Below are 26,208 nucleotides of genomic sequence, written 5' to 3'. Positions count from 1 at the left end.
ATGACAGCCCCTCTCTTAGAAGTTGGTGGAATTCAGCTAGTATGCTAATGGCTATTTCACTTGGGCGCTCTCTCTCTTTACTCTTATACATGTAATTCTGGTTCTATTTATAAATGTAGGTAGAATTTTCACATTATTATATACTTAAAGGATACCCCAAACCTTAGATCTCTGCTAGTTTATTCACCTCTATTTTCTCGTCTTAAATCCCAAATATTTGAGATCTTTGGTATGGTTCTTGTCAAATGTATGAATTTCAATTCCATCAAAATCTTTATCAGTATTTTATATTATATTTATTTTTTGATTTTTTTCAAAATCGTTTTATTAGGGGCTCACACAACACTTATCACAATCCATACATACATCAATTGTGTAAAGTACATTTGTACGTTCACTGCCCTCATCATTCTCAAAACATTTGCTTCCACCTAAGCCTCTGGCATCAGTTCCTCCTTTTTTCCCCTCCTTCCCCGCTCCTCCCTCCCTCATGAACCCTTGATAATTTATAAATTATTATTTTGTCATATCTTGCCCTGTCCGACGTCTCCCTTTACCCACTTTTCTGTTGTCTGTTCCTCAGGGAGGAGGTTATATGTAGATCCTTGTAATCGTTCCCCCTTTCCAACCCACCCTCCCTCCACCTTCCCACCCAATATCGCCACTCTTAGCACTGGTCCTGAAGGGATCATCCACCCTGGATTCCCTGTGTTTCCAGTTCCTGTCTGTACCAGTGAATGTTTTATATTATTTAGAAAATGACCAGCTATATTATATGGTGCCGTAATCTCACTTTTAAAAGTGACTGTACTTACTATATACTTCTAAGTTAATGGAACTTAGTATACCAAAATATGTTGCATGAAAGGAACTAAGCTAGGATGTCAAATTTGTATAAGGGGACGTCGAGAAGTTCCTGGCAAAATAGAACTGAAAGATAATGGAATTTTTCAACTAATTTTTTTTTTCTTTCAGCCCCTTTGTATAATCAGCAGTTGTGAAAGCAATGCTATTTTGTTTTGAGACATTATGACAAAAAGATTTTGTGTACATGTGCTTTCTACTAATGCCAACTTTAGAACTTACATGAATAGCATAGCAACTTTATAGTGCCGTGGAATGTCACCGTATATCCATAGCAGCTATAAAGCCTGAACATGAAGAAGGGACCACATCTAGAAAACTATTAGATCAGATGCATTGGAGCTCAGAGCACCTGAATGGGAAAAGCGTATAATACACCAAACAGTTAATGGTCCTAACATAATTGGTAATTTTATCTCCAATGTATTTTCAACATAAAATTTAAATTCTTTAATAGATATTACCAGCATTTCATTAAATGAAATACAGAGTTAACTCCCCGTATCCTATTAATTTAGAATACCTCTTTTTCTTGTTAGTTACTGTTAACTCCTGAAATGATGAAAGCAAGCCCCGCTTTGGCTCACTATGTATGTGATTTCCTGGAGAACAAAGCCTACAGTAAAGGGAAAGGCGATTTTGCTCGCAAGGTAAGTGCACCATTTCATTGCGGGTATTATCAGGACTGTTTTTGTACTTTGTTTTTAATAAAAATAAATACACTTAAGTTTGAATGTGTGTATTTTAAAATGACAACATTTTAAAGTGAAACTTACTGTATTTATCTTCTATACTGTATTGTCAATTGATAAGTAATATGTGTACATTTCTGCCTTTACATGTAGATGATAATCCAGCAGAAGCTGAAAAGGAAAAGCAGCTTTCAAAAGTGTACGTTAAGGAAAGCTTATCTAAGATAGGCCAGGCATGTTTTGTTAGCTGGAAAAGGAAATGTTTCTTATTGGGAGGAAATGTCTGACTAGAAACAAAGATTAGAAAGTGTTAAAAAGGATATGTCCCTTAAAAAGTATTTATGGCTCTTGTACCCAAGCTCTTTATTATCTAAAATCCCATTGGGTATATAAAGCCTATACTTGAACTAAGATGAGAGGTTAAGACAGTAAATGATTAGTTCTCAAATTGGTCACGACAGCTTAAGGAGTAAGAAAACAAACTGTGGATCACATAGACTTGGATTTAAATTCCTGCTCAACCATTTATTAACTGTGGCCTTGAGCAAACACTTAACAGTTGAACCCCATGTCCCTGGAGAAATAAGGATATTTATCTTCATTTTAAAGCATTTTATAAGTCACATTAGATACCTCTGTATTACAGTGGCTGGCACCTAAATAACTCTGAATAAATGTTTTCTATTAGTAGAAGCAGTTGTTAAAGGGCTAGTATAGACAAGTATGGTCTAAGGCTTAGGTAATCAGTATACTGTATTTAGTTTCTGTAATGTAAAACAGCTTTTCTATAAGTGAGTTACAAAATAAGTTGCCTCCGATTGTTTACTCATGTGAGGGAACTAAAATCTGTACTACTCTGCTAGTCTTTGGAAGATCCTGGAAACTAAGGTGAGCAGTTTTGGATTTTATCTTCTGTGTAGAAGAAATCCATTAGAAGGGAGGGTTTTGCGAAAAGAATTACAGTAAAGCAATGCATGGAAATTATTCCAGTAACAGTGTACAGAATTATCCAAAGGCAGGAGATTAGACACTAGAAGAAGAGTTCATTCTTACAGTAGGACTCTCGAGAGAGTGTAGGAGCAAGAATTTAAAAGAGAAAGAGTAGATCTGAGAATATATTTAAGGAAAAAATAAGACTCAGCTGTTGATTCTTATGAGGTATTAAGACTAGAAATTTTATAACTTAATTAGATTAATAATTATAGCAATTGACCGTAATCCAAACAATAAAATAAATGTCCATGAATCCATGCTCAAATAAATAAATGATAGATTAAATATATATTGAGAGATGGCACAGTTCTTCCATACAGAAGATTCTCTATGTAGTAGTGACTGATACTGAAATAGAAAATTGTTAATTGGCAAACACAGTATGTTTCAGGATGCTAAAATTTGTAGACAGAAATATGATAGGCTATTTGCATAGTTCCATGATTACATATGTATAAGATACTTCTCAAGTGCAGAAGGAAAGCAATGATTTTATAGTGGAGAAACCTGGCATATACCACAGGAACTAAGCAATTAAGAGTTGAAATACCTTCAGTAATAAAAGGTATTGGTACCTTGTATTCTTGGTACAGTACACTGACAAAAGTACACAATTGCTTCTTTGATATTTTTGCCCAAAATACATAACCTGATTTTCATCCTGAGGAAATAATCAAACCCAAACTGAAGGACATGCTACAAAAAAACAGGCCAGTACTTCAGAGTGTTAAGGTCGTAAAGGACTGAGGAATAGTTGTAGATTGGCTGGGAGGAGAGTGAGTGAGGCTACATGCCTATTAAATATATTTTGAGATCCAGGATTGAATTCTGGAACAGAAAAGAGACCTTAGTGATAAAATTAGATTGTAATTTTCAGTTTAGTTATGTATTATATTAATTCATGTTAACTTAAAGAATTTTGATCATTGTACCATAGATGTTAATTATACTATAACATTAATATTTGAAGAAAGTAGGTGAAGGGCATCTGGGAACTTTCATTTCTTTTATAACTTTGTATAAATCTTCAATCATTTCAAAATGAACATGTCAAAGGAACACAACAAAAACCCTCCCCTGCCCTTTTTCCTCCGGTCTAGAATTAATTTAAAAAAAAAAAAAAGATTAAGGAGTTGGTAACAAATAAGAAAATAAAATTGAAAATGTAAGAAATTCATATGGTTATTATATGTTGGATTTAATTTTTTCTAAGTGGAAATAATGAGCTTTTAGAACATAACCCTTAAAAGGATGAAACAAATAAGGTTCTGTTTCCTGTAATTTATTATTAAATTGATTGACTTTAAATTTCAACCTAACATCGTTTATTGTCAATAGAGATACATTCCAATCTTCTTTCTTTTTGATGCTGGCCAATTTTCAGTTTTAAGATCTCATAATCTTAATTAAGATAATTAAAGCTATTTTAAATACATACATTATTTTAACCAACCAGAAGTTTCCCACTCTCGCTTCCCCCCCCCCCTTAAAAAAAGTTTACCGGTTGAGTCTAAGGATTCTCTTGAATCATTACTGGTACTTCACAGTAACATATTTTTCATAAATTGTAGGATCATCCCAACTTATTTTGGATGATCAAAATAACTTCTATGAATCATATCAAGAATTTGAGGGTTTATATTTCCTTTTGATGAAATATAAATTGTTTGAAATTGTTTTTCTTAATTATTTTCGCTAAAAATTAAATAGTTATTAGAAAAAAATCTTCTTCAAGCCTTTCATTGTCAGGTATTCAGAACTTTAGGAATGGTCCTGTGTTATTGTTGGTCGTGGATGCTGTAGAGAATGACTCCATTGGGTTTTCAAGGCCTTGGCCTTGAAAGCAGATCTCCTGTCTTCCTAGATGATTTTGGGTGGGTTTGAATCACCAACATTTTGGTAACTTAATAATTGAGATCTTAACTCTTTATGCCACCCTGCTCTCCTAGTAATCCTTTGTAACATATTAATGTGGTAACAGTTCATTCAAATTCTAAAAAAATCCTAAAAACCCTGGATTTATTTCTAGAGAAGATAAAAGAATTTTTCAATAGCTATGCACCATCAGATTTCTTTACCACATTTGCTTATGCACCCATTTTGTCTTCAGTGATCATGTCAGGGAAGGTGAACATCACAGAGTGCTGTCTTAGTAGAACAAATTGTTCTTACATTGAGGGAGTACTTGAGTGGAGACCTAATCTTCATCTGCTACTGTAACACTTTATAGCATCTGAGGTCTAAAAGACTTGAAGATAAACAAGCAGCCATCTAGCTGAGAAGCAACAAAGTCCACAAGGAAGAATCACACCAGCCTGTGTGATCATGAGGTGGCGATGGGATCAGGGATCAGGTATCAGGCATTAAAGACCCAAAACAAAACAAAAAACAAATAAAAAGTATGTTTCTGGGAATGAGAGGGAGGGCAGAGTGAAGACCCCAAGCCCATAAGTCCATAAGTAGTCAATTGGACACCCCCTGTCAGAACGGCCACAAGGAAGAGTCAATCATAGTACAGTATAGCACCTACCAAACATATAACCTTCCCCTAGTTCTTTAATGCTGCCCCCCCCCCCCCACAACCATGACCCCAATTCTATCTTACAAATCTGGCTAGACCAAACATGTATACTGGTACAGATAAGATCTTGCAACACAGGGAATCCTGAACAGATAACCCCTCAGGACCAAAAAGGGGAGTAGCGGTACTAGGAGGGTAAGGGGTGGGGAGTAGACAGACAGCAGAAAAGTGGGTGAAATGAGACAGCAGTCAGTGTAAGACATGGGGGAAAAAAAGAATTTATGAATTATCAAGGGAACATTGAGGAGGGATGATGGGGAAGGGAGGAGGAAAAAAATGAGCTGATGCCAGGGGCTCAAGTAGAAAGTGTTTTGAAAAAGATGATGACCACATATTGTACAGATGTGGTCGACAAAATGAATTAATGTATGGATTGTGATAAGAGCTGTACAAGCCCCCAATAAAGCAAAATTAAAGTAATAAGCCTTGTGACAATGCTTAGGAGAAAAAAGACTTTTTCTCTGAGTACGAAGTATCATTTTTTTTCAGTTTTATATCATGGTATGAAAGTCTTTTTGATCTTCTGTAACCTGTGGTACACATAGTCCTACTTAAGCTTTGTACCTCTGGGCTTTCCCAAGGAGCCCTGTGGCATAGTGGTTACTACGCATTTGGCTGAAATCTGCAAGGTCAGTAGTTTGAAACCACCAGTTGCTCCTCCGGTGAAAAGAAGGATTTTCTATTCTGTATCGATTTGAAGTCCCAGAACTCACAGGGGCAGTTCTACCCTGTCCTGTAGGATTGCTATGAGATCACATCAGTTTGATGGCAGTGAGTTTGGTTTTGGGGTTTTGGGGTTTCTTGGGAGTCTCCCCCCTCCCTACATATAGTATGTGCTAGCATCAGGTCAGAGACTTGCAATGACATAAAACAGAAGGAAGTTCATTGGCAAACATTGTAGTGTTGAGAGTTTATTGTGTAAGGTTGTACATCCTGGAGGAATGATTGTGTAAAACTTTTGTATTTGGAGGCTTCTCTGTACAAGCTAAGATTTGTAAGAACATTTACTGTTTCTTGTGTATAATTGGGAAGTGTGGGATTAGGTAAAATTCAAGTGAGTTTTATTTCCAGGTCTTGATCCCACCTATTAATCCCACCTATTTCCAGGCCTTATCCCACCTATCCCACCACCAGCGTCCAGTGGAATATTATATTGATCAAATTCAGTTATCGTAGTCTCATAGTTTTTCCTTTTGACTTCAAAAATGTAGCTTTGCCACTGCATAAAAAGCATCCTTTTTCTGAAGGAAACCGCCAGTTGCTCCTCCAGTGAAAAGAAGGATTTTCTATTCTGTATCAAGTTAAAGTCCCAGAACTCACAGGGGCAGTTCTACCCTGTCCTATAGGATTGCTATGAAGACAGTTTTGAAGTCAAGACCAATATAAAATGTTTAACAGAATTCAATTGGACATCTTCCCAAAAGCATTGAAACATTGCAATGAGTTTCCTGGAATGTTGCTGCTCCTAAAACAAGTTTTAAGTAGATGAAGCATTTTAAAGTAAGCTGTGAAGGCCTAAAACATGAATTCACAGTTAAAAGGTTAGCTCTAGAAGGTTATGGCAATTGCTTTTTCAGAATAAAAAGGTGTAATTTTGAGTGAGTGAGTGTGTGTGTGTGTGTGTGTTTAAGAGACACCGAAGGTTGGCAAAAAAGTTTTCAGAAAATTGAAAACCACTGAGGAGAAAATGGCCAGGGTCATTGCACCAAGTCGTTTTGTGTTTTATAACGACATCAAACCTTTCCGTTCTTGGAGGGTGCGAGGCTGACCATAGAGAATTTCCTTGGGAACCCTTATCCCACCTACTCTGCAACCATGATCTTGCCCCTCAGACTTCTTTTTGTTTCTCCAAGTCAAAAAACCATTTCAAGGGAACACAATTCTCGTTCCTTAAAGATGCCCAAACTGACTTTTTAGACATGGTATAAATTGAAGAATATAGACTGCTTTGAGGAAGAGTTGAATGGAAATATTGCTACCTGAAGTATATAGACATAGGTGACAGATATATCAATTACTATTAACTTCACATTTTGATATTTTTGTTTAATAAAAGTTTCTATGCAACTAGCAGCAGTAATTTTCCCGAGCTTTACTTTTTAAATATATGGTAATATTTTCCACTACTCAATATAAAGAAGACCAAAATCTTCACAACTAGACATCATGATAATGAAAAAACATTGAAGTTGTCAAGGATTTTGTCTTGCTTGCATCTACAATCCTTGCTCATGGAAGTAGCTGTCAAGAGATCAAAAGACAGATGTGATGGATCATATAAATATGCTGCACATTGAAAAGAAAGGATGTTCCTTTGAGGACTACGATGTGCCTGACTGAAGCCATGGCATGTTCGGTTGCCACATGTGCATGTGAAAGTTGGGCTTTGACTAAGGAAGCAAGACCAAAGAAGAATCCATGCATTTGAGTAGTCATGCTGAAGAAGAATGCTGAAAGTGCCATGCACTGCTAAAACAGCAAACTGATCTGTTTTGGACGAAGTACAGCCAGTATGCGCCTGAGAAGCAAAGATGGCAAGACTTCGTCTTACATACTTTGGCTATGTTTTCAGGAGACACTGGTCCGTGGAGAAGGATATCATGCTTGTTGAAGTAGAGGGGCATTGAAAAGAGGAAAGTCTTCAACGAGATTGACATAGTGGCTGCAACAATGGACTCTCAGGCATAGGAGCAATTATGGGGATGGCAGAGGACCGGGCAATATTTCCTTCTGTTGCACATAGAATCACTATGGGTCAGAACTGACTTGATGGCAACTAACACCACAACTTACTACTAGTATTCTCTTGAGTTAGCTAATTTAAATGTCATCTTAGTTTTTAAAAATACACCAAAACTCAATCACTGATAGTGTTGGAAATAATGTCCCTGCTCATTTGAATACTGTTCAGGTTAACCAAAGACTAGGATTAGAACCACGTATGGATATGTGTGTGTGTGTATATACATACATGCATACACATACAAGGAGTTAGTGTCATCGTTTATCTTCATATTATTCTTCACTAGGGGTGGTATTTTTTCTTCTTCTTCATTCTGATTTTTGTATTGCAGTTCCACTCTGAGATATTTTACTGACACCTCCTAACGGTTGCTGCATAGTCATCAAGCATATCTGCAGCACTATTGCCTCAATGTCAGTTGGTAGTAACTAACACTCCCCACTCTTTTACGGTTCATTACAAACTCACTTTGTTTGTTTATTGCAGTAATTATTTCACATTTTCTCATTTTTCTTAGTGATATTCATGAAAACACATTAGAGTGAAAGCATTGTATCTTTTTGGTGCCTTCTATTGGTATGGTGTGGTATGATCTGGCATATGGTATGGTATGGTGTGGTCTGGTATGGCATGTTGGTCAGGCAGTGAGGTTCTTGTTGCTGTTTTATTTTTGCATGGGACTTAATTTACTTTCTTTTATAGTTTTTGTGAGATTCAATTATTTTCTGGAGACTGTTCTTATACATTGTAGGACTTTTGTGTTATATCCCTTTTCTCATTTATTTGATCTTGTATATTAAAAATTCTTTGATAATTCCATGTACTTTGGTTTATTTAGCTGTATCTTTATTTCTTAATTGAAGTTTTGACATCTGTACAATCAGTATCGATGTTTTAAAGCCTCACATCCTCTAGAGGTTCTTATTTCTGTAAACAGCTCTGGTCATAATTTCTTCTGTAGCTTGGATATTGTCCCTTTTTAAAATGTAGCTTACATGTCTGATTGTGAGCTGCTTTTCCCTTCTTTACAATAGAGTCCATTATAAAACATCAGAATTAGGACTCTAATTCAACACATATCTATATACTTGAGTATAAGCTGACCCAAATATCAGCCGCGGCACCTAATTTTACCACAAAGACTGCATTAAAAAATGTGCTGCAAAACTTGGCTTATATACAAGTATATATGGTAATTCAATTTTTAATTCTTTTTTAATCTATATGTTAATTATTGAGCATTCTTTATGTTTATTATAACTCCTTGTTTACTTTATCTACTAAAATATCCCTTTACTACTAAAATATTGTGGAATTGTGGCAGAAATTTATTGCAACTAATTCTATATGCCTCAATTTCCATTTTGGAAAACTGTTTAAATTCCCCCCCAAGCCTTTTTTAAAAGGTAGCTAAGGCTTATGTTCATTTTCTAGCAATAACCTCAGCACTCGAATTTTTAAAAATTATATAAGTAGGTGTGTGTGAATATAAATTTTAAAGACACACTGAAAGCGCAAAAGTTATATTTTAAAAATGCAATGACATTTCATAACTAGAAAATTATTGCATCTTTCATGTGTGTTTCAGTCTTTTTCCAGACTTTTCAGTTGAATAGGAAATCTGATAATAGTAAAATCATGGTATAATATCTTTTCCCCTTTAGATGGACACTTTTGTAAACCCGCTTCGCAATTCCATGAGGAATGTTTCCAACGCAGTTAAATCCCTTCCTGATAGCTTGGCAGAGGGAATGACTAAAATGTCAGACAACATGGGCAAAATGTCAGAAAGATTAGGTCAAGACATAAAGCAATCATTTTTCAAGGTAAGAAGACATTTTCACTAATGTCTAAAGCAAACTTTTTAAGTCAACTGAGATCTGTTGAGCTCTTGCCTAGATTTACCTTATTTTTTTTCAAAAGTCTCAAGTTTTCTAGATACCCAGTCTCATACAGTGAAGAAATCTAAGACAATTAACTCTTAACAGAAATGGATATTAGTATCCATTCAATCCTCATTCTATTCTGGCAGAATTTTGATATTAATTTTGAGAGAATATTTAATGTTAGTAAAGTTAATCATTTTGTTCTGTTTTATTCCATTATGCCATTTTTTGTCATATGGTGCTACTAAATAAAACAAGTAGGTACCATTGTTGCAAATGTGTTATTTTAGTATTTTATTCAGGAAACAAAGCCTCACTCCTCCTGGTTCAGGTGATAAGTGAACACTAGCTGGAAAGGAGACAAAAGCCTTCATCACCGTCTTTGAACCCGTTAATTACTATTAATGTATATGTATATCTGAAAGTTGCATAAAAGAAGTTTCTCAAAAAGCTTTTTGTAAATTAAATTAGCAAATAAAGGTAGTAGATCAAGAACTTTGCTACATTCCTAATTTATACTTTATGTAGAATTTCTGCCTGGTTATTTAAGGTTGTAATCAATATTATAAAAGAAAACAAATAGCTGTAAGAATTTTTTATAGAAGGGAGACTATACATAAATACAGATACATTTTCTTTAATGTAAGAGAGACAAATCCTAAGAGTTTGTGTAAGTCATACTTTTTTGTTCGACTTTTTCTGGTGCTTCATTTTATTTCTAATTGTGGGACTCACACTCATACTGGACTACATCTGGTTTCATGCCGCTCTGATTCTCTTCTTGGATGACTTCCTGCAGGAGTCACTGGCTTTGCTTGTCATCTTTTGCTCGGACATAACATGAAGGAGTTACATGATCTTGATGATCTAGTTGACCTTAATGGTACTTGTAGTGTTGACACATAAATTGTCAGCCAACACTGAGTTTTCTGTCCTTGTCTCCCCATAGCCTCTTTTAAAATTACCTAACAAATGGTTAATTATTTAAACCTGTTCACTTACTCTCAAACACTTTAAGGTAGACAAAGAAGATTGGCGTTCTATTTCCTGGCTGTGCTACTAATTAATCTTTACCTTTCTTTCTTTTAAATTCTTCTTCTAAAAAAATATGGGAGTCTGACTAGCAAATCTCTCCTTCCAACTCAAAAGTGATTATTCCTTTTTAAAGAAAAATAAAAAATCCTTTGGTCACCTTTTAATGTTTGATTTCGTATTTTTGATTGTTCAACTTCGCTCGTATTACACCAAAAATAAAATCAAATTGAAGCTGTTTATTATTTTTGAGACTTTTCTAGTTTATTGTTATATTGTGTTCTTTCTTTCTCTGTGGTAGTATGTTTACATTATTTGCTCTTTGTTTTATTGCTAGGTACCTCCTTTAATTCCTAAGACTGATTCAGATCCTGAACATTGTCGAGTCTCAGCTCAGCTCGATGATAATGTGAGTTAATTTTACTTGGAAGATGACTTTAGCTTTAAATAAAATGTTTTATACAAGGGTGATTCCAAAAGTATTGCTATAAAATCGTGGTAACATTTATTAAACAAAAAATATCAAACTGTGAAGCAGTTGTTTATCAGCATATCCTCCATCTAGATCAATACACTTCTGAAGGTGGCATTTCTGTTTCCCTAGCTGTGACATCTTGGAAGAATTCTGCAGTTCTTGATTTGTATCTTGTCAAAATAAGGGCCTTTTCATCTTTGAAGGACTCAGGTGGTGTTACTCTTTAATGTCCTTGAGTTTGGGGACCAAAAAGAGTCTGGAAGAATCAAGATCAGGGCTTTCCACAGTAAGGTTTTTGATGAAATTTTCATTGGTTAGCCTTTGCTACCTTGAAAAAATTCGTATTGTTACGATGAGAATCAAAGCATTCCTCAGCGCAACTTTGCTACCCTTTTACTCACCATTATGGTTTTTAAGTTCCTTAAAGCTTTTTAACAAGCCCCTATGATGGTCCTTTGTCCTTTAAGAAAATCTATCAACTGCCATTGTTTCCATTCCAACTCTTAGGACCCTATAGAGAGAGAACTGCCTCTTGTGGGTTTCCAGGCCCTGTAGATCTTTATGGACTAGAAAGCCTTATCTTTCTTCTGCAGAACAGCTGTTGGTTTTGAACTGCTGACCTTGTGATCAGGAGCCCAATGCATAATGCACTACACCAGTGGTTCGCAACCTGTGGGTCCCAACCCCTTTTGGGGGTTGAACGACTCTTTCATTGGTGTCGTCTGATTCATAACAATAGCAAAATTACAGTTAGGAAGTAGCGATGGAAATAATTTTATAGTTGTGGGGGGGTCACCACAACATGAGGAACTGTATTAAAGGGCCACGGCATTAGGAAAGTTGAGAACCACTGCTCTTCACCAACAGAGTACAGAAATCCGGTGGCGGGGGGAATGTGGGGGAAGAATCCCATAATCTTTTGACCTCTCGGCCTTAAATTTAACTGGTCCAGCACATCCCTTGGAAGCAATTGTTTTGCCTTGCTCTGTGGATCATATTAATAAATCTAAGACTTATTCCCAGTTACAATTTATACCATAAAATTGTCTTTATTAGCTATGATCTTGCTTAAAATAAGTGTGGAGCGATCAGCTCTTCGAGCTAGCTGATCTTCACGTAACACTTTTGGCATTCATCTGGCCAGAAGTTTGTTGAGGCCAAAATGCTTATTTAATATGAATACTGCTGAAGCAGGTGGCATCCCGGTTCGTTATCACACCAGTGATAATACACTTCCACCGATTTCTGGACCTCAGCCACAGTGTCTTCATTCACCAAAGTCCCCATCGCCTTTCATCTCGTGCCTTGTCTTTGAGATCTTCCTGACCTTCCTTAAAACTCATAAATCTAAGAATGGTTTTATGTGAGGAAGCATTCCTATAAAGTTAATGGCAATGCTTCGATGGTTTGGGAAGATGTTTACTTGAGTTTTGTTCAGTATTTTATGTTAGCTCTGACCCTAGTCTCCTCCACCCCACAACCCAGAGCAAAATCTCTCTTTTTTTAAAAAAACACTTTTATGTACTGAGTCAAATCTATTATTGAGAGAACTCACCTGCAGCCCTCCACTGATTAAGAAGACGGGCTTAAACATACTTTCTTCGAGTAAACCTCTGTATGCATGAGCTGGAACCTTACAAGCAATATTTGTGAAAGATAAGCTCGTGTGCGTTTGTGTGTGTATATATTTGTATAAATAACTACTGATGGGTAACACATTGTACTCTGGAGGCTTAGAGAAGTCTCACACACTGACCCAGACCATATAATTAGTGCTCTGACAAAGGAGCAGCACATTCCCAGCACCCTTTCTTCCTGTCAATACTCACTCCCTCCTGGCCTGGTTTCTGCTCTGACTGCTGCTACTTGTAGACTTTTATATGATAGGTTCTGTAATTTGGCCTGCTTTCCCCTTTTCCGGGGGCGAAAAAATTAGGGCCTTCCTGGCAATACAAAGCTTATAAAATATAAACTATAGCGCAAAATCCAGCATTTAAAAAGTATAAGTATTTGCTTTTATAAGGCTCCTGGATTGTTCCAGTGTACCCCTTGAGAAGGTATTGCCTACTTTGGAAAACATTGCATTATATAAATGAAACTTTTCTGTGTAAAAAGAAAAAAAGAAACTACAGTGTATATTCCTTTAAGTCTACATTTTGTTGACCAGCATTTTGATGTTCTTCATGTTGTTTGGGGTGATTGGGACTTTAGCTTTGTGACTGTATACTATTCTAGTTCGTAAGTACTGGGGACTTCAAAAAGCCTGTGGACAAATGGAATTTAAAGACAACACAAGTTTTCCACAAACTTTTTGAAGCCCCCTCATATCGCACAATTCATTCATTGCAGTTGAATAGTACTACTAGGAACGTTTTAGTGCATGGCTTTTGATTAAAACAAAATACACATTTATGTTGGGTCTAAACCTAGGAGTGAATTGCTGGGTCAGAGGTAACGTGTAAGTTCAGTTTCAGTAGATAATGCCAAATCAAATTGTTCCCCTTACGCTCAGCAGCAGAGCACGAGAGTTCATCGTGCCCCGTACCCATTCCATAGAGTTGATTCAACTCATCGCAACTCTACTTAGAGTTAAGGGTAGAACCCCACTCCATCGGGTTTTCAAGGAAGCAGGCTGCCACATTTTTCTCTGAAGGGGTAACTGGTGACAAGGCCCCTTCCACAAACTACCAGTTCCAAAGATTTTGTGTTTGTTTAAATTTTACCATTCTGATTGTGGTATATCATAATGAATTTGCATTTCGCCAATGATTATTCAAATACTAAACCATTTGTGTACCTTGATATAAGTTGTCTCTGTAGATCTGTTGCCCACTTTTGGGCAAAAAAATAGAAAACCCGTAGAATTGTTTGTCATTACCTCAATGCTTAATAGGAATGCTTTGTACGATTTGAATGAATTCTTCATCAGATACTTTGTACTGCTAATGTCTTCTATTCTCTGTGTATATAGAAATCTTTTCTTTTTGTATTAAAAGATTGTTTTATTGGGGGCTCTTACAGCTTTTATAACAATCCATACATCAATTGTATCAAGCATATTTGTACATATGTTGCCATCATTCTTTTCTAGACATTTACTTTCTATTGAGCCCTTGATATCAGCTCCTTCCCCCACCCTAGTGACCCCTTGATAAATTATAAATAATTATTATTTTCCCATCTTACACTAACTGCTGTCTGCCTTCCCCCATGGTTTCTGTTGTTCATCCCCCCTGGAGGGAGTGTGTGTGATTATGTGTGATCAGTTCCTCCTTCCTCCCGTTCCTCCCCCACCCCTTCCCCCTACCCTTATGGTATTGCTACTCCCATTCCTGTACCTGGATTCCCTGTGTCATGAGCTCTTAACCGTTTGTACCTGTGCACATGCTCCCATCTAGCCCACAGTGAAAGGCAGTCCTGGGGTCATGATAGTGGGGGGTGAGAAAGTCTCAAGGAACCAGAGGACTTTTGTGTGTTTCGTCGGTATTTTACTGTGTCCTGGTTGACTCATCCCTTCCCTGTGACCCCTCTGAGGGAATGGATGTCCCATTGTCTACAGATGGGGTCATTGAAATCTTTTAAGGTTTTCTTTGAAAACCTTTATTATTTTAACATTTCATCATCTTGATTTATAATCTACCTGGATTTAACTTTTGTATATGGGATAAGGTAGGGGTCCAGTTTGACCAAACAGAACAGGCCAATTGAAAAGGCCATTTTCTTCCCAGTATACTCAGTTTCTCATTGTCATAAATCAGATTATTGTTTATGTTTGAGTCTTTTTCTGACCTCTATTTTCTTCAGAAAATTTATTTATTTGTTACTGTGAATTATGTAAAGGTTTACAGAGCAAACCTATCTTTCCCTCAACAGCTGATAAATATTTTGTTCCATATTACTGGTTGTGATTCCCACAATGTAACGTCACTTAATCCACTTCCTGCCTGTGTTTCTTGTTTCCATTCCCCCTCCTTTCTTAACTCTTCCAACCTTGGTTCTTGGGTAAATGCTGCTTTTTTAAAATCTCAAATGATTGATTATTAATATTATCTGTAATTTTAATGTTCCCCTTATACTCTGGTCTCTTGTTTCTCCTCATATTGAGCCATGGGAATGAGTTCAGTTTTAGGCCTAAAGGATGACTAACTAAGGACCATATTTTCAGGGATTCCGTCTTCACCCTCACCCCCACCCCCTACACCACAGTAAGCCTGTGTGTGTGTGTGTGTGTGTGTGTGTGTCTTTGAATTTTGTTTCACACTTCTCTCCCACTTATCTTCTAAGGTGATCTATTTCAGAGCAGGTGGCAGTGGTAGCCAGGCACCATCTGGTTCTTCTGGTTATACTCCCTTTAATCATTGGGCTCACTGTTCCCATGCATTGAGAAATATGCATCACTCTTCTGTGCTCTGAGCAGGAAGAATGCCTTAGTTGGCTACTTAAGACTTTTAAGACTTCAGTCACTACTCACCAAAGTAGAAAGCAGAGCATTCTCTTAATGGACAATGTTATTAAACAGAGTTGTTTTAAAATTAGAACTGTTTTCCTTCTGTTGCCGAATTTCTCCTTAGTAAGCTGTCCTAAAGATATGTTTAATTGGCTTTTGAATATCGTAGAATGTTTTATTTACTAAGTTTTGCTAGTATAGAACCCATGGTATCATACCGTCTGTTACATGTTTTTTTAATAGTTTAGCTGTTCATTTGAGTGTCTTGTGACATTGAGCCATGATCACATTTTAAAGCAGTATTTACTTTGTCTTAGTAATGAAATTAGTTTTCCTCTCCCTCATTGCTAAGGTAAGATTTCAATCTATGAAATGGAGAGTGTCGAAGAAAATGGTTACAACTCAGACTGTTTTCTCTGCACTTAAAATTCCAACATTGAAGAGGTACTAATTAAAGTATCTTAGTGATGAAACAGTTATAAATTACTGACAACGATAGGAAGTTTTATTGAAGTCCTAAATCTCACCAGTTTTTTGCTTTATTTATTTTTGTCACATGTAAGCATTCCAGATTGTCTTCCTATAAGTAATTAGATTATCTGACATAATGACAAGTGTTTTGAAATCTTTAGTTTCTTTGTTTTGCATCATTGAATACTTCCCCGACAAAAATATACAAGTATTTTTCTTGAAAATACCTCATCACTCACCAACCATAACACATCAATCTTGTATTTTATTCTATTAAATACAGAGAGATGTTGAAGATTTCTTACTCCTATAAAAAAGATCCATCAGGTACATAGAGAATGAAGTTAACATTTGCTTTATCAAATGTTAGTACACAAGACCTGACAAGGGAGTCAGATCTTTCCCTATGAGTATCATGAATCTGTTTTGAGAGAAATGATTTTATGACTGTCTTAGAATTTATTAAGCATTACATGGGTATAAAGTTAAATTTTTGTCAAGTTGGCCATCTATTAAATTAGAATGAAATCTCAAATTATGAATGCCTTCTAGTAAATTCTTAACTTGTGAACTTAGTTTTCTAAGAGGAAAACAAGTAGCCATTCATAGTAGATCTCTACCTCAACTAACCCTACACGTATTTCTTCCCGTGGTTTGTCAGGTGGATGACAATATTCCACTCAGAGTAATGCTGCTTCTCATGGATGAAGTGTTTGACTTGAAAGAGAGAAATCAGTGGTTGCGAAGGAATATCAAAAACCTACTTCAGCAGCTTATTAGAGCAACGTACGGTGATACTATTAACAGGTACCACTTTTATTCATTTAATTGAAAATGCAGACTCTAGTTTTACTTAGGTTTTAAACTTTCGCTTCTGGAGTAGAGCACTCTACTCCTCCTCTGGACCTTTAAAGATCATTAAAGTGTACGTGCTCTTAGAGGTAATGTACTTCCAAATGAAGCTGCTTTGGTTGTGAATGTAGTGTTTATTTTGCTCATCGTGTAAAATTTTGAGCTTACACTTTTAAATTATTTCATTTTCAGAAAAATTGTTGACTATGTTGACTGGATGACCTCCCCAGAGCAAGTAGCCGACTCAGTGAAACGTTTCAGGTATAGTTACGACAAGGTCACTGCTGTCAGGTAGTCTGGAGTTTAGCATTGTCATCACTCATTAGCCTCCATTGTTTTTATTTCCTTCCTAACCTAAAAGCTTATTTTGGTCAGACTCTGGCAGACATACAGAAGGATTTATGACAAATACTAGAGATCTTTTTTTCCATGGATATACTGATCTTTCTTTAAGACCAGAATGGGATAAAGGTGAAAGAAAAGTCCTTAAGCTAATCAGCTACAGTTTGGTCCAGGACTGTGCCAGTGAGCTCATGGAGGAATTAATGTACACATTGGCATGGAGCCACACAAGGGAGCTTGAGATGGTTTGTGTAAAAATTCCCTTCTCTCTTAATTTCAGGTTTTCACAGTTTTCCACACACTTTTTGAAGCCCCTTCATTATAATAGAATGCTTATTTGGGGGATAGTTGCTGTGGTAATAACTTCTTTTAGAAGAATTGACACTAGGCTCATTCCGAGGAGGTGGAGATTAAATATGTCCCAAATGTCTAACTTTTCCAAGATGTTATTCTGTTCCATGTTCCTCCCACTCCTCCTCTTAGTGCATTTCCTTACGTCCCTGGCTTCTCCAGTAAGCTGAAGTGTCTCACAGAAAGTCACAAAACTTTCTGGAAATATGTCACCTGGCTGTTTAAGTCCCAAATCCAGAGATGAGGCAGGGCCAAGCCAAATGCAGGGTCCAGAGCCAAATATGCCTGAAAGTCAGAGCAGGTCTTCTTGCTTCTGCGATGCTCAGTCAAGACACAGGGGGGTCACCAAAGGTAGACCTTGATGGAGGTGCCATGTTTTTATCTTTAAGCAGACCATACCCCCAAGGAAAATTGAAGTCACCCCTTCTAGTAGAGTGGAGACTAAGGATACAGCCTAACAATCCTGTAACAGAGAATTTCCTCCAAAATGGGGTTATAACCATAGGCATGTTATTGTTAGGTACCAACCAGTCGGTGTTGCTTCCAAAGTGGAAATGCCTATCTTGGCACATTTGTTTTGTTTCAGGGTAAATGAAGGGTCTTCCTCTAGAGCAGTGGTTCTTGATCTTATTTGTATGGTAGACTCACTTGGAGAACTTCAACTTGTACGTGTCCCAGCCCCAGAGATTCTGACTTAAATCATCTGGAGTACAGCCTGGACTTTTTAAAGATGTGTTTAATGCTCCCAGGTGATTCTAATGTACAAAGTTAAAACCCCACCTATCCTCCACTCCTTCCGGGAGTCTCTGTTCCTCAGATGAAATTCCCAGGTGGAAGTTGCTGCCTTTTGCTGAAAAACTAAGGAACAATTCTCAAGTACATTGTGAATGTAAAGGACAATGGGTTGTTATTATGTGTGAAAGGAATGTTACACTTAATCCAGCTAGAGGCTTAGGTGCTGAATTTGATTTTATGTTGGCTTAGTTATAAAAGGGACTGGAGCAATCTAACCAAAAGAAATTAGCTATTGAAAACTAAGGTGTCCAAATTCCACTTATCATAGGGTTGAATTTTAGAAATACTTTAATCTACGTGGGTTAAGTAAATGCCAGTGGTGTATTTATCTGTTCAATGTCTTTAACTTTAGTATCTGCTAGTGTTTATACATCACTGCAAAACAGAATTCATCTGTTAATTTATGTGTATGTGTCCCATTTCACTAAAGACTGAATCCTCTACTCAGTCACTGCATATTGACTATCATTATGCTGATAAAAAATGTCAGAATAGTTTCTTCTTACTGTTTATATTTGTTTTCTCTAGAAAACCAGCATAGTTTTAAATACTTGTATCTTTAGAAAATGTTTACCAAGTTTATCTGATCTTCTTAAATAGAGATGCATTTTGGCCAAATGGTATTTTAGCAGAGACTGTTCCATGCAGAGATAAATCTATACGAATGAGAACAAGAATTGCTGGAAAAACGAAATTATTTGCAATTATGCCAGGTGAGTGAACACCTTTGGTAAAAATCTCATTGATTTTTAGTTCTCTGCATTTTAAACATTGAGCATGCAATTTTAGCTATCTTTTTATTATAATAATTACCATTTGATGATCTCCTTCAAACCAGGCAATGTGATAGGAATTTTAATGTGTTTATTTAATCTTCAGAACAGTTCTATGAAGTTAAGCTTTGTGAGTGCCGTAGCTTCAGGATGTAAGGAAGCAGAAGTTTGGGGAGGTTAAGAAGTTTGGGTTTCTGACTCAGTTCTGAATAAGTTAAAAGCCTCGACTTTGAACTCTTTATCCCTGTGGCACAGTGGGTTGTAAGCTGGGCTGCTTGCCTGAAGGTCAGCAATTTGAAACTACCACCCGCTCTCCAGGGGAAGAGGAAACTTTCTGTTCCAGTTACGATTGAAAGGCTCTAAACCCATGTGAGCTGGGGCCCTATAAATTGGACTCATGGCAGTAAGGCCTTGAGCCCTTTAGTAATAAGTTTGTAAAATAAATAAAATAGGTGACAGATGGAAGGACTAATAAAAGGACTATTATTAGGTTTTCAGGAAGATTTGTTCTACTGTAAAGAACCAACAAATTCTTTCAAAGAATCCATTATTGAGCTTTATTAAAATATGATTTCCAAAAGAGTATGCATAGCAGCATTTTGTTAGCCTAATTTGCCTAATTTAATGCAGGATACAACTCTCACTGATTTACATTCATTTTGTCCCCATTTGTCTTCTCTCACAAAAGGGTAAGAGAAGTTATATACTATGAAAAGAAATGTATGTGGCTGGAAGGTAATGGTGGTTGTTTGGTTAGTTAATAATGTTCAAAATTTCTAGAAATACCTTCTTCACATTTTATGTATTGAGAGTTTTTAAAATTTTAATATCACGATACCTGTTTTTCATATGAAAATTTATTTGTTCATAAAATTTAATCACCTTTGTCTTCTGTCAGACAATTATATTGGGAATGGACCACATGGCTATTAATTCTACTCTATATACGGCTGTATTTGTGTAGAAATCAAATTAAAGAGAAAATATTCTAGAAAAATAGAAGAAACAGTAACTTGAATAATAATTCATGTGCACCTGATTGTGCTACAAAACCTGAGTTAGTTACAGAGCCAGGAGAAACCTTACTCATTCTGATAAGTCTTATCAAATACCTACAGTGTGCCAGACCCTCTTCTCTGCACAGTCTTTGCTGACTTGGAACTTCCTTTCTCTTAGCGGGAGACAGAAAACAAAACAGTCCATAAATTCAACATATTGTGTGTTAGAGGTGGTAAGTGTTTAAGGAGAAAAATCATGCAGGCAAAGAAAATGGGAAGTGTTAGTTGAGTTACAGTTTTAGATTGGGCATCCAGGCAGGCCCACTGAGCTGATGACATGTGTGTGAAGACCCGAAGAAAGTTAGAGAAGTAAAAAAAGGGGGGAAAAAAATATATATATATATGTTTGGTTTTATATGGCCATAATCCCATGTTTCTTGTTTTTGCAAAATCCACATGCCCTGGTGGTGCAATATTGAAAGTGCATGTCTACTAACTGTAAGCCCAGCAACTCCAATCACCCATGGCTCCACAGAGGAAATAAGCGGTGGTCTGCTCCCATCAAGATTGCCATGTAGGGACCCTGTGGGGGCAGTTGCACTCTGCCCTATAGGGTCACTGTGAGCAGGAATTGACTCAAGGCCACACAACAAACACAATTTATTTCCAACTCTACTGTACAGTTAGATGCAAACCCTTTGCATGTTGGATATTTCTTTATAAACAACAAGATAATGTTTAATGCTATTGGAGTCCTGACTCTGAATTACTAAGAATATCTTATCTCTATAATCACATACCTGTCCTAAACTCAGTGTTACCTCTGAGTAAATCCATTGCCTTCGACTTGAGTTCAACTCAAGGTGGCCCTGTAGGCAGGGTAGAATTGCCCCTTTGGATTTCTGAGATGGTAAATCCTAACAAGATCAGACAGCCTCATCTTTCTCCTTTGGAGCAGCTGCTAGGCTCAGATGGCTGACTTTTCTAGTAGCATTTGCGCATGTAACCCACGACACCAGTAGGACTCCATTGCCTGTGAGTGCACTCCCCATTTGCTCACTGTGGCACTCACAGCATTGCCGGTTTTCCCCTTCCTTTCTTACAGAAATCCTAAGATTTAACCAGACTGAACTGCCTCGACTTTTTGAACATTACTTGTTATTTTTCACATACTGCTCTGTTCTGTCTCCCAAGGCTAATACTTCATCTGTTTGCAGCTATCACAGTCCTTCCCAGGTGGCAAAGTCTACTTCAGTTGGTACTTCCTTGAGAGAACTATTTCTTATTTATCCCATCAGGAATTTTTCTCCCTGCAAGCATGGTTACACTTTCAGCATAACTGATACTCTTGATACTGTGCCACAAGTTTTTAGAGATTCTGGACCAGTTTGCACACATCTCATTTCCTTATAGCTTTTCTCACTGTGCACTAGAATAAGCATATTTATAGAGTGCTTTAGAGTTTGTAGTATCTCATTAACTCTATAGATCCTAGGACTACGACAGCACTGATGATCATAAGCCCTCACTGTACAGATGAAGACACAGACTTGGTGTGTATAAGTACCCCATGAATAGGAAGGGACAGGATTGTGGCTCTAACTTGGGAGTTCTGAGTCTAGGTCCCACTTCTTTCTCCTGTGTGCCCTGTCCCTTGGATCATGAACAGATGGATGCAAACCTGCATGCAGATGTGCATAAATGAATGCTGAGCTCCTCGTAATACTAGTTGAAATGTATTCATTGGATGCCTACAATTTAGCATTCCTCTGCAGTTTACACACTTTATTAACGGTTATAATGTAGTTCCTTTGAGTTCTGAGTTGTGGTTTTTAATTTTTTTTTATTCTTGGGTCCTCTTTTAGATGAACTAAAGCACATTATTGGGGCTGAGACAACAAGGAAAGGCATTCTTCGTGTTTTTGAAATGTTTCAGCACAACCAGTTAAATAGGAGAATGGTTTATGTCTTCTTGGAAGGCTTTTTGGAAACCTTATTTCCACAATATAAATTTCGGGAACTTTTCAACAAACTGCATTCACGGTCAAAGCAGATGCAGAAATATAAACAGAAACTTCAACCGACTCAAGCGCCTTCTATTCAGAAAAGGTGACACTCCAATCTGTGAAGCTGGTGTTCATTTTCTTCAGGACTAATGGTATGGACACGTCCTCTGGGGCTTAACTCATATACTGCTGTATCTGCACCAGTCTGTAGTGTCTCAAAGTAGATGAGTAATACAGCCATTAAGACTGTGGTTCTTCTCATCCCGTTTGTAATCCAGCCACTACCAAGAGAGGTTCCCGGGTCTTAAATGATTTGGTGCATCGTTGTGCAACACAGAGTATACTGCCCCTTGTCTCAAGCCAGAAAGATGTCTGTTTCTTCCGTTTCAAACTAATCTGCGTTCTCCAGCAGTGACGAAGTGCCAGAGTGTATATATGAGAATAAAGGAAAGCACAAAACCATGGGTTTCGGATAAATCAACTAATTTGTTTAACAGTGGGCATCTGTGCAATGTATGATTTGAGGGATTTGCTTTGCATACTGATTTTGTAGGTTAATGTCAGCATTTTGATAAAGTATAGATTCGTCAGGTGAATGATCTATGGAACAACTGTTTCAAGTCTAGGGAAAGTGACAGAATGCCCTTAAAATATGAAGTAAGTTTATACTAAATGGCAGTTTGTGACGTAAAGCAGTGTAAAATAAAACCAATTAAAATCAGAATTTGATTGGATTTGTTGTTCAGCGATAGCAAACACTTTTAACTGATTCTTGTGTGCTTAAAGGGCTCCAGTTTGCTCTTAGGTACTCGGTCGTAAATTTGCTTTGGATTTTCTGTGTGCAGAAAGAAGCATGTGAGGGCTTTATTTTAGTTCCAAAATTACTACACTTTTATCTTTAGTAGATTACTGATTATGCAGGAAAGAGTGTAATTCTTTGGAAGAACTGCCAAATCATTCTGTCCTTCTAAAAATGTGGAAATGATAAAAACAGTACCCTATTGAAGTTACCATATGCTAATTTTAAATTGTGTGATCTAGACATACCTTAAGTAATTAAAAACATAGCAAATCAAAGGATTAAATGAATTTATTAGTCATATGAAAATATACAAATTCCTAATTCTATTACATTGTACATATATGAAAATAATGAAAACAGAATTATAATATTTTTAAAATATGCTTTTATTTATATTATGCATAATGTAAAATTCTAAATAAAGGCAAAACTCTTCTGTGTATCCGTTTAAGTCCCTAATTTTATGCCAACAACAAAAACAAATACCGTTTCAAATTTTGGAGCCTCTAAATTTCATATAGTTTTCTCATTTCCATTTTGCCCATCCCACAAGTCTGCACATCCCTTGTGTGCAGGATTTCTGCATAGTTTTAAATGTTTCCATTGATTAAGGGTTTGGATGTGTCCACTATGTTGTTGTTTCAGAAATGTTTAACACTAAAACCTTAAAATAGTGAAGCTACATATCAGACCACTGAGCCAAGATCCAGGTATTAAAAGCAAGTCTAGGTGCTGAAGATAGAGGGTGGAGTTTTGGTATCCCAGTGGATCGGGAGCTTGAAGATTGGAACAAGATAACACAGTCTAGTTTTCACCTAGATCCGACCTACAAACTGAAGCCTATAACAGACTAAAACCTACCTTTAAAGCTTTATAACAGTCATCATATTTATTAGTAATGCTGTTGTGGGTACTTAGAGTATGCACAAGTTCAGCATATATTGCATGTATTCAAAAATAAGTACATGAAATCCCCTTCATTGCAATTTGCAAGTGAGAAAAGATCTTTAGTGACTCTGGTGGAAGAAATCGTGTTTCTTCTTCCCAGTGTGTCTCCCCACGCACACCCCTTTCCCATACCTCAGGCGGAGTTGTGAAACAAGCCTGTCGGAAGCATCAGCATGGCCATAAATGCAATGTATCTGATGTCCCCCTGCCCATTTCAAGTGTCTTTTTGCCATGAGTAAATCTAGCAGTGTACAGAAGACTTCGTGTAAGAGCCTGCCCTGTACACATGAAACCTGTTCCTCTGTCATGTGAGGAACGCTGGGTGTCAACCGGGGAAGAGAGGTTATGCAAGATTGACGTTTTCAAGACAGAACCCTGCAAGGTAACTGCAGTCATACCAAAAAATCATTTGATTAGATGAGTTTTTAAAAAATATGTTTTGTTTAAAGGAGTTTATATTTCAAAAGCAGAATATCCAATAGTAGTTTATGTAAATGGTGGTGAATCTCCTCTGTGCACGTCTGTGCTTTCACATCAGAGAGAGTGGTGGTCGTGCTAACATCAGAGAGACTTTTGGATGACTTGGTTAAGCTGTGTGTAAAATATTTAACCCATAAGTCAAGTACAGTGTACAATGTTTAATAAAGCTATTATATTTAATGCACTTACTGTGTATATTAATACATACATGAAGAGGCTTTGTGTCTTCTGATATTTGATTTCTGAATGGGTTTTTAAGTCAGTGGTGCCTTTAGGCAAGAACTTTCAAAAGTAATCATTCTTTGGGTTTTCTAATTTTTCAGGTAATGGATATTTGGGAATCATCACTCTAACTTACAGTTCATTCACCTGCAAAATAGATTGTATAATTAACTATAGCACGTAGGTGGACATTTCCTACAATTAGGATGTTCTGAATAGTTGCTGAAAACAATTGTGCCATTGACCAATGGATGCACTTGGTTAGCCTTAATTTTTTTTTTAAAAAACATAAAAAAACTTTCTTGACTATTTCAGTTGACTCATTTTACGTTTGTGCTGCTGGTGTTTGGGGTGGGGAATGACTCAAACAGTTAAGTGCTACCAGAACTTGTACCAATTTTTTAAAAACTAACTAAATTTCACAATCTATCATTTTAATTTTGTGCAATATTTTCACTTAATGCATGTGTATTGAGTAATTGTAAAATAAATGGATTTTTTAATGTTTTGAGATCTAGTTTAAACTGTCTTCTTAACCCAACAACATACATTCCGTTGTTGCTGCATCCTTTTATTTAAGGACTTGTTTTAAAAGTCTCTTTGTCACTCCTTGTAGAGTTATTTTGTTATTAATAAATTTTGCTTTTAGGAGCATGACTCCTGTATTTCAAGGGAAAACGAGAAAGAGCACATCTTAGGACTCTAATTGTTGAAATAATAACTTGTGCATAGCGTTGTACACTAAGCGTCAACTGTGTGCCTAATTGTTCTGTCAACACTGTCCTTCCTTAAAAAAAAGAAACAACAATCAGAATGTTAGTTATTTTTATTGAACTAAAAACAAAGGATTAAGCATTTTATTTGGTTTGTGTTATGTTCTGTCCATTAGGAAATACTAATAAAGTATTAAGAAATATTTTTGTTTCATTTATTTAGTTGTGAGATATATATATATACATATATATGTTGTTGGAAAACTGTTAGTCTTTTGTTTTTACTGAGTGTGTATTTTCTTTACATTTTAGAAATCATGCAATTCAAGTTTCAGGTTGATAGATGAGCATTATTGACTTATAACTAGTGTAAAAGGAATTTATATTTTCCTTTTGTGAGCAAATAACTTACTACGACGTTAAATAAACTGTATACTTTAAAAAAAATAATTTTATTGGGGGCTCGTACAACGCTTATCACAATCCATACATCCATCCATTGTGAAACTGCATACTTTTCTATCACAGAAAATTATCATGTAATTTTCACATAGAGGGGAGTGTTTAAAATTAATAATCCATTAAAAAATGTTGCCTCAAATTCATATTTTATGTAACATTTAGATGTTTTCAGGACTAAAAAGGAATGGATTGACTACTCAGTAGTTAAGCGTGGGTTGGCCATCTTTGCAGCCTTTTTGGAGCTGTATCTGGAAACGCCTCAGAGATTAGATCTGATTGC

The 26,208-nt window shown here is 36.5% G+C and overlaps 1 protein-coding gene across 4 annotated transcripts in view; it reads left to right on the top strand.

The window, feature by feature from the left end:
• SNX13 (sorting nexin 13) overlaps positions 1 to 25,669 on the top strand; it is an 89,745-nt gene extending 64,076 nt beyond the window's left edge. For 3 of the 4 annotated variants that reach the window (XM_030885240.2, XM_030885239.2, XM_030885238.2), the window contains 7 exons: positions 1,404 to 1,514; positions 9,538 to 9,699; positions 11,129 to 11,200; positions 16,846 to 16,991; positions 17,229 to 17,297; positions 19,125 to 19,237; positions 22,161 to 25,669. In XM_030885240.2, the coding sequence (XP_030741100.1) occupies positions 1,404 to 1,514; positions 9,538 to 9,699; positions 11,129 to 11,200; positions 16,846 to 16,991; positions 17,229 to 17,297; positions 19,125 to 19,237; positions 22,161 to 22,408 (921 nt within the window). In that variant the 3' untranslated portion in view covers positions 22,409 to 25,669. The remainder of the gene's footprint in view (positions 1 to 1,403; positions 1,515 to 9,537; positions 9,700 to 11,128; positions 11,201 to 16,845; positions 16,992 to 17,228; positions 17,298 to 19,124; positions 19,238 to 22,160) is intronic. The other variant, XM_045288738.1, reaches the window with a different exon arrangement.
• Positions 25,670 to 26,208: the final 539 nt, after the last annotated feature.

Source organism: Echinops telfairi, unplaced genomic scaffold (genome assembly GCF_000313985.2).
Source record: "Echinops telfairi isolate 266 unplaced genomic scaffold, ASM31398v2 ScPeMD7_23;HRSCAF=83, whole genome shotgun sequence".
Taxonomy (NCBI): domain Eukaryota; kingdom Metazoa; phylum Chordata; class Mammalia; order Afrosoricida; family Tenrecidae; genus Echinops; species Echinops telfairi.
This window is presented reverse-complemented; position numbering and strand designations above follow the sequence as displayed.